The 9,715-nt window shown below is 35.9% G+C and overlaps 1 protein-coding gene across 1 annotated transcript; it reads left to right on the forward strand.

The window, feature by feature from the left end:
- The first annotated feature begins 2,178 nt into the window (after window positions 1–2,178).
- Window positions 2,179–8,561, forward strand: ndufb2 (NADH:ubiquinone oxidoreductase subunit B2). The gene is made up of 4 exons (XM_062444095.1): window positions 2,179–2,388; window positions 2,548–2,692; window positions 4,530–4,605; window positions 8,458–8,561. The coding sequence occupies exons 1-3, from the start codon at window positions 2,303–2,305 to the stop codon at window positions 4,602–4,604; spliced, it is 306 nt and encodes a 101-aa protein (XP_062300079.1). The 5' UTR covers window positions 2,179–2,302; the 3' UTR covers window position 4,605; window positions 8,458–8,561.
- Window positions 8,562–9,715: the final 1,154 nt, after the last annotated feature.

Below are 9,715 nucleotides of genomic sequence, written 5' to 3' on the forward strand. Positions count from 1 at the left end.
GGACCCACTTTGTTTAGCTGTTGACCCCATCTAGTGGGGTTTGCAAGTAAAACATGAATTCACATTGTTTCCACTAATGGTGAACATGCTTTTCTGTTCATGCTGTGTAATCCCATTAACATCGTTATTTATGAGCATTCTTCTTTGCTTTTAAGTTTTCATTATTAATGTCTAATTAGTTTTCTTTCTCTTTAAAAAAAAAAAGTTAATTTATCTTTAATATTCCATTTATCTAGGCTATGTTTCCTAAGACAAGTGATATATTTCAAGTCTTTCTTAAAGCAAGATGCGGTTATGAACGCTGAAAGAGGGTTTTCCTTGCTGTAATCACCCCTCCTGTTCATACTGGCCTAATATCCTTTTAAATTGTGCTTTAAATGTAAGTGATGGAGGCAAAATCCACAGTGTGTCCACACAAAATGTAATAAAAAGTTCATCTGAAGCTTATATGAGGCTTCAGCAGTCTGAGTTAGTTATATCAAAGTGGATATCTTCCACATTTACAGTCTTTTTTTGGCATCACATTTTTTGTTTCTTTTCGGACAGAGCAGCTGCAGTGGGAGTATAGTATCAAAAAGATAAGATATGCCTTTATTAGTCCCACGATGGGGAAATTTACATCATGCAGCAGCAAAGTGGACAGTAATATAGAAGAGCGTCAATAAAAAATAATAAATAATAAGTAAGCGCAAAAGCAATACAAACAAGTAGTAAAAAAACATTGTAAAATAACAGTAACTTCATGTACAAAAGTAGTGTTGCTGTTAAGTGATATGTTATATACCTGAGTTGTACATTGTTTTTGCAACCAAAAAAGAGGGACGTTGGCACTAAAAAAACTAAAGTTGAAAAATATCTACTTGATTTGACTCATTTGGACAGCTGAAGCTTCATATTAGCATCAGATAAACTTTAAAAATACACTTTTGCACAGAAGGAGGCTTGTAGATTTTGGCCCCCATCACTTACATTATGAGTGGAGAATGAAGGAGAACTTCTAATGAACAGGAGGAGCGATTATTGTGAATCTGTCATTCTGGCCATTAGAAGATCCTTTCATAATCACTTATAGTGTATACGGTATATATATACACATAATATATACACTATATAGTTTAGGCTAAGTGATGGGGGCCAAAATCCATAAAAACTTCTTTGCAAATTATATTTAAAAGTTTATCTGAAGCTGATATGAGGCTTCAGCTGTTTAAATTAGTCAGTTATGTAATCGTTGCATATTGAACTGTTTTAATTATATTCATATAACAGAAACAATTTTGACAGCTAGTCACCTATCAAAAAGAATCTCAAATAGACTGACAGCAGCACTTTACCAAACACATTAAAGCATCTTTTTGTCTACTCTGAACTGTTGCTAACCTTTGTGTTTTCAGTATGTTTTATTTGTTAATTCTGTGTCTGAAATATTTGTTTTTTTTGTTTCATTCTGTGTATGCAAATATTCAATGTAATGACAATAAAATCAATCTTGAACTTAATTTGTTTGAGTGTACCTGTGCATAATCTATGAGCGAAGTTATGTAAACACCATATCAAGTATTCACCCTTCCCTTTACAGCCCAATATATTCTTCTTTTATTATTATTAATATTGATAATAATAATAATATTAGTAGTCTAATAATAATAATAATAATAACACACTTCCTGAATACAAAGAGATTTAAGCCTTTTTTTAAACAATAGTTAAGGGTCTTTGCTTCTATCAGATTAGTACATTTAGCTCTTTTGGGGTGATACATATAATACATTTTAGTATTTTACTTGTAACGCACTTTACATTTGAAACAAATATCATAGTGCTACAAGGTAAAAGCATTTACATGAAAGACGGGTAAAAAACAAACAAAAAAACCCCCATAAAAATAAGAGCATCGAAAGGTTCTGCTAAAAAAATGGATGATAAATACATTTTCTTACTCAGTAATAACAGTGTTTGTCAGCTCAGTGTTTTAAACCAACACAAAATCCTATTTAAAGTAAGTAATTTTTAGCATTTGTCGGAGTAAAAACGACACAAAGAAGAACACATTAAAATATTATAATGTGAACCTTCTGCAGGACAGAACGACTAGAGGGCGCTGTGACGTAGGACTGTACTTTTCACTCAGCCAATCAGCGGGGAGGACACAACACCGGGTCCTGTCCAATCACAGCCGTCGTTGCTAGGAGGTCCGTTTATTGACAAGGGGAGAAGGTGACTCCTCTGCTAGCAGCGCCGCTACTCACACATTTTTAACAAATAACCCAAAATAGGAGGGTTGTGTGCCGGGTAAACCACCATGTCTTCTTTCGGGAGGGCACTGGGAGTCCTTCGGGCTGGAGCTCAGGCGCTTAAACGCGGACCACAAAGAATAACGACCCGAAAGTAAGCACTGTCACCTCGGCCAGCTAGCACGTTTAGCTATTAGCTGTAAATGAAACGCTCTTAAAACTCACATTATCTTCTTAATATTAGTCTATATTCCACACACTCTTTATCCTGAGTTGTTAAATGTTTTTGTCTTTTATTTTATTTCTATTTCAGGGCTGGTGGAGGTCCGCACATTGAGGCACAGTACAGACAGTATCCACAGCTGACCAAGAAACAGAAGTTCGAGTCAGAGCTCATCAGTGGTGCCATGTGGTTTTGGATCCTGTGGCACTGCTGGCATGATCCAGATGCAGTGCTGGTAAGTAAAGCATTGGCTTTAACAGGGGTGGAAGAAAGACTCAGATGGTTTATTTAGGGAAAAGTCCCAAAACAGCAATGTCAAAATGCTCTATTACCAGTAAAAGGCCTGCAAAAAGAGACCCATATATATGAAATTACATTATATGCGACATCATTAGATTATTAATACTGAAGCATCGATCCTGTTGTAGCTGCTGGAGGTGGACCTAGTTTAAACCACTTTATATACAGTTTGCTAGTTTAATCCAGTGGTTCCAAACCTAGGGATCGGACCCCTCCAAAGGGTCACCAGGTAAATGTGAGGGGTCATGAGATGATTAATATGAGAGGAAAAAAGAAAATTAAGTTCTGATACTGTTACGAACCCAGCTCGTTGGGGAAAAGGGAAAGTAACACAATCAACCCGGTGGAATGTAATGTAATGGGTTGTAAAATAAAGTGATATTTATTATATTTTATATCGACACGTGGTGACAAATAATAGATCCAACAGAAAAGGGCCGCCAGGTGCTGAAAAACCAATAAACAAAGATAACAAAAAGAGGACTCCTTACAAATAAAATGGAGCTTACTGCCCAATGATTAAGGTGAATAATAAACAACAAATAGCCTATTTCTAAAACAAAAACCTAACTACCTACTCTATAGAAAACGAAAACAGAAATACAAGGGATCAGCACCCCCTAAACCTAGCATGGCACAACACAATGAAAACAGTGTAGCTAATGGTACTTTTCTTACCCTGGCCCATCTCTGGGTAACCCAAACACGACCTGCTACACAGAATGACTATCCAAGACTGATCTATGGCGTCTGCCTCCGTTGGCAGCGCACACCTGCTTTTTATCCGCCGTCACTCTCACTGGAGCCGCCCCACACCAATCAGCCTAATTCAGCAGCAGCCGCCAGTCATCAGCTCCCACGATCTACTGCAAACCGTAGAGGAAGGGAAGAAACAATACATACGGCTTAAGGCCATAACAGATACACAAATCTTCAAGTTTTCAGTTTTTTTTTTCACTTTTTCTCTTTGATTTTAGGTGAAATATTGGATCATTTGAACATTTATTGAAATGAAACCATGTGAGAAGTTTAGAGGGAAAAATCATTATTTGGTGGAGCTGTTAACAACTTATAGACATCTGAAATGTGACCTTGACCACACACTGCTTTTTGTAAGATGTCAAAAGCCAAAACGATGTCAAAAGCCACTGATTTAATCTTTAAAACATTGTATTGTAAAAGCTTGCCATATTATCCATTGTGTCAAATCTTCATGTGAAAAGTAACTAAGGCTGTCAAATATATGTAGTGGGTTAGAGAGTTCAATGTTTCCCTCTGAAATGTAGTGGAGTGGAAGTATAAAGTAGCATCAAATGGAAATACTCAAAGTACAAGTACCTCAAAGTTGTACTCAAGTAGAGTACTTATATAATGTCCTTTGTTATTTTCCACCTCTGGGTTTATACAGCATTCAGTCCCATCTCCAATAAGATTCAAAGGTTGGTTGAAATAGAAAAGATAGTTTAGGTGGGGCTCAAATCTAAAAAGAGGTTGATAGGAAATTGTCTGTTTTCAGTGTCATATTTTCAGCAGTCAATGTCAGCGGTTTTAGTTTTAAATGCTATAATGTTCTGCTTAAATTGTGGCTCCTGTTCGTTCACTGGGATGTAATTTCTGCTAGAACTGTTAACTTGACGAGGTGTTACTAAAATTAGCAGCAGGATGTGTTTGTGGATAACTTAAAATGTTTTCCAAACTTCACTGAAACATACTTGACTATCAAAGAGGTTTTCAATGTGAACACTGTTAAAATTGTTCCTTCTTCTCCACAGGGTCACTTCCCATGGCCTGATGCCTCCGAATGGACAGATGAGGAGCTGGGAATCCCAGCAGATGACGAGGAATAAGGTAACCCTAACCCAGTGTCCTCTGCTGACATAAATACACTGAGTACACCTAGATTTACTCGCAGGAATATGTTATCCAAATGTAATTATAGTGATTGGAACCAGCTGTCATTATCCCCAGGTAACTATCGGGCTCTTGTAAAGATAATTAACCAGAAAAAACACAGAAGGTCATGTAAAAACACTCACTGCTGTTCTGATGGTATTTTTTTTAATTTTTAACCTGTCTCCCAAGTTGAGCCTCTGTTTCCAAATCAAGATAAATATGACTTTGGGAAATAGTCACAAAACTGTAAACTGGTTTAAACAGGGTCCCAGTGGATCCCTAAATTACGTTTTTGATATTCAAAGTCTAAATATGTCTGGAATTGTAAGAGTTAAGGCATTACATTTGATTCGAGCCTAAGTATATTTGTTCAGTTTATCATCATTTATCATTACTTTTTTGATTATTTTACATAACAACCAATCAACTTATTAAAGTAAAACATAATCAGCAGTATGAAATATGAGACTAATCATTAGCTGCAGTCCTGTATAAATGACTTTAAAATTAACTCCATTTCAACAAACTACAACAGTAAAATCTAGCTTTTGCATTATTATATGTCTCATAATATATTATGTATTAGTACAACAATCACATGTAGTAATGCATACTATTACTGAAGTGACATTAGTATTTTTATGCTGTGATACAAATATAAAGGATCTAAATACTTCCTCCACCACTGTTTGCTGAGCAATTTTAATACAAGAAGCAGCAGTGGTATTATTTTTTCCTTAACCAACATTTCCTTCAATTAAATCAGGACAAAACTGAGGTAATTGTTTTTGGCAATAAAGAGAAGAGGATTGCTGTCAGTAAACATCTCAAGTCACTCTCTCTAAAAACTAGCGACCAAGTCCGAAACCTTGGCGTGCTGATAGACTCAGATCTGACCTTCAGCAGTCATATCAAATCAATCACCAAAACAGCCTTCTATCAGCTTAAGAACATATCCAGAGTGAAGGGTTTTATGTCTCAAACAGACCAGGAGAAGTTGATTCATGCTTTCATCTCCAGTAGACTCGACTACTGTAACGGTCTTCTGACTGGACTCCCACAAAAAAGCATTAAACAACTGCAGCTCATTCAGAACGCTGCAGCTCGAGTTTTGACCAGAACAAAGAGATCAGAGCACATTACTCCAGTTCTAAAGTCTTTACACTGGCTCCCAGTCAGCTATAGAATAGATTTTAAAGTTATGCTACTGGTCTACAAATCACTGAATGGTTTAGGTCCAGAATACATGAATGACATGTTAGTAAAATATAAACCCAGTAGAGCTCTGAGATCTACTGACTCAGGTCAGATAGTGGAGCCCAGAGTTCAGACTAAACATGGTGAAGCAGCTTTTAGCTGTTATGCTGCACACAACTGGAACAAACTACCAGCAGAACTGAAATCAGCCCCAACTGTGAATAATTTTAAATCCAGGTTAAAAACACTTCTTTTCTCCTGTGCTTATGATTGAGCTCTTTCAAAGCACTTTAAATTTTAATCTTTCATTTGCACTCTGTCCTTTTAATGATTTTAAAGCAAATCATTATTTTATGCTGCAATCTTATTTTTAATGCTCTATTATAGTATTTTATTTCTCTCTCTTTCTATGTGTCTGTACTTTGTCTTTATTATTAGTGTGTGTGTGTGTGTGTGTGTGTGTGGGGGGGGTGGGGGTGGGGTGGGGTGGGGTATGTGTTGGATGATTGGGTTTTATTTTTATTTCTCAAATTCCATGTTTTTTCTGTTAAAATGTTTCTTTTATGTAAAGCACATTGAGTTGCCACTGTGTATGAAATGCGCTATATAAATAAAACTGCCTTGCCTTGCCTTAAAAATGTCATAAAAGTCATTAAAATGTGCAGATACCCTGGGTGAAAAATCTTATTTAAAAAATTGTGCAGCAGGTGAAGTTTTTCACCTTTGGGGAATCTGGTAAAACCTTCATAAACAGCTATAAGTATTTTTAAATGACCTTCAGGGTTTTTGAAAGATTCAGGATAGAAACAGATAGTTTAGCTGTGATCTGAATGAAGAAACATTTATTTTTGACATTTATGAAGAAAAAAAACATCATTTTATCTGTAATGACAAAGCAGGGCATTTTTACATTCTTGTCATTTAAACATAATACATTTTTAACATGGTTCCACTTAATTGGAGGGATTTTATCAAAGCGCACATTTTGAGTTTTTGTAGTAGGGATAATATAACCTTTAACAATTACTGTGTCCTGTTCAAGTCTCCCAGCAAGTCATGACCCTGTAACCAAAGCTCATCAGCCAAAGGTTCTTATGGGTTTTCCTTTACACCTCGCATTGGTCTATGAGCACCTTTTTAGTAGGACTACCAGCTCGCTACATATAATTTAAAATCTCTAAATCAGTAAAATTGACAGGTGATAATTAATTTTTGGCCATTATTTTGTGCCTGAATTGTCTCTTTGTTATTTGCAGTATGTAGATAGATGTCTGACATTTAAATGCCAGGAGGTAGTTTGCAGAAATGTCTTTTATGTAGCGTGCATGCACTTTACATCTGAGGTCTTTGATCTGATCGCAGGAGAAATGTCGTACATCAGTGCAGAGTGTGAAACGGTTGTGGCTGTCAGCACAGATTAGTTAAACCTTTTTTTAATGTGAGGTTTTTGTTTGTAATACTGTGACCTCAGATGGCATTTATTTGATTCTGGGACTTCCTGTTACTGTTTTTGTTGTGCCGAGATTAAACCTCAGTGACGAGAGACTCACTTTTTATTGTAAAGAATAAGTTGTTAAAACATCTATCATAACTTCTACACAGGATTGGGAAATGTGATAGGTTAGAGATTATTAGTTACCCTATTTAAAATAGAAAGTAATGTAACTATTTTAATGACTTAATCAAACTGATGTTACTTATTATATTTGATTATTTTTCTAACCAATGTTTTCAGCTGTCAGGGTAAGTGTACCCATTAAGCACCAAAATCTAATTTCAGGTGTTTTTCATGGATACTGACATGATTTATAAGGGAGATTGTTTCTTATAAAGCAAGATGTATCTCTCATTTGAAAATGTATTCATTAGTTGAGAGAGTAGATTTTGGAATATAAATGTTCTGTAGAGCCTGACCGATACATCAGTCAATATTATCAGGCAATATTGACTAAGTTATATAGGCAGCATTTTGTGTTTTTATCCTTTTTCTTAATTCAATGATTTTATTCATAGCTAATAATAGTTTACTGTGTCAGGGCACTGATGTCATTTTATACAATAAAGTTTGTCAAACAGTAAAATATCACAGCCCCCATCACATATCTTTGCCACAAGTACTTCTGATTTCCACATTTGAGGGAACACTACAAAAAATGTGTTTATGTATGTATTCTGTACATTATTGGCCAATATATTGATATCTGTATCTTATTGCTCCTCAATATCGGCATTGGCCCTTTAATGGCAGTTAGGCGATACTAGAATGTATACACCTGCACTACACGCCTGAAAAACAGCTTCTTCCCCTGAGCTGTCAAATTGTTAAATGGCACTTAGACACTTGTCTTATGGCACTTTTTATATATAGCCCGTGCAACTTACCCCTCCAACTCCACCCAACCTGGAACTGTGCAACACATACTGCGCCATAACATTTTAATATATTATAATTTTTTATACTGTGTACTTATTGTGTACTATTTATTTATTGTGCACTTATTCATTTTATACTCAGGGATACACCAACTTAATTTCGTTATGCTGTCCACAGTAGCACAATGACAATAATTTATCTGTTGTCTAATGTAAACATTGTCTTTTTCTTTGTAGGTCGTGAGTGATTGAAGCTGCCGGACGAGTCTCTGAACGTCTTCAGGATATTCTGAAAGTCACCTTTGTACATAAACTAATAAACATTTAAGTGTGTTAAATTTTGGGGCATCTTGTGTGATATTTCTACCAACTTGCAAAAACACACAACAAAAAAAAGGACAAGCATTATTTCATTAGTTTTATTTACACGCAATTTTTGAAATGCAGAAACAAAAAAAATGCAACGCATTAACAGTGTCACAGTTAGCCAGTGTTTGTATCTTTTTAAATCATAAGCCATTTAAATCTGGAAAAAACCATAGCAAGAAGAACCAATGCACATAAACACAGATGCCAAGAGAGCTGCATATAAAAAGCAACATTTAAAAAAAAAAAAGAAAGGGACAGATCCTGAAGGATGAATACTACAGCTTATAACAAACCCTGCCTGCGGGCCAGCTTGTGTGTATTTTTTTTTAATGACTTGACATGCAAAGAGATCAAAAGGTTAAAGTGTAGTGTAAGAAAAAAGGGAGGCGGGGGTAATCAGCCTGGCAATGTGATTAACACATTTCTTTCTTTTTTTCTTCTTTAAAGTTGGTTCTTTGTGTTTTAGGATTATGTGAAACACCTCATCAGGGCTGAGTAATTGATCACAGTCACTCACAGGTCATGTGTGCACTTCAAGTCAACCTGAGCAAAGCTTTCCAAAGTCCCACACGGTTCAGAGAGTGGTCTTAAAGCTACTTGGCATAAAAATAAGCCTGGGTTGTCGTTTTATTTTGGGTGTTGAGAAGCAGTGAGGGAGTAGGAAGGGAAAGGTGGGGTGGGGGGGGGGGCAATACCATATTCATGTTAACATAAGTTGTAAAAAGTAGCCTAAAAAATACAATGACTGACGGGTAAAAGCACAACTTGAAGACCACAACCATGATTAATCTTTTGTTTTTGCAACTCCAAAATAATCTTTTTTTGTCTTTTTTTTTTTTTGTCAAAAAGTCTTGAGTTTTTTTTAAAGAGCTGAGAACATCCTGTCTGCATCCATGACGTGGCTGGTGGTTAATCTGAAGGTTTATGTCCATGGCATCGTTCCCTGAGAGTGAAGAACCGCGCAACACCGAGCAAAGACGCGCATCTCACATCATCACTGGTATTAAAAAAAAAAAAAAAAAAAGTAAATAAAAAAAAAAAAAACTCACGTTCACTTCTTGAATACATCGACTACTTTGGATCGACCACAGTGGCTCAGTATACTTCAGGGTTTTTTTTTTTTTTT

The sequence above is a fragment of the Scomber scombrus genome, chromosome 22 (genome assembly GCF_963691925.1).
Source record: "Scomber scombrus chromosome 22, fScoSco1.1, whole genome shotgun sequence".
NCBI classification, from domain to species: domain Eukaryota; kingdom Metazoa; phylum Chordata; class Actinopteri; order Scombriformes; family Scombridae; genus Scomber; species Scomber scombrus.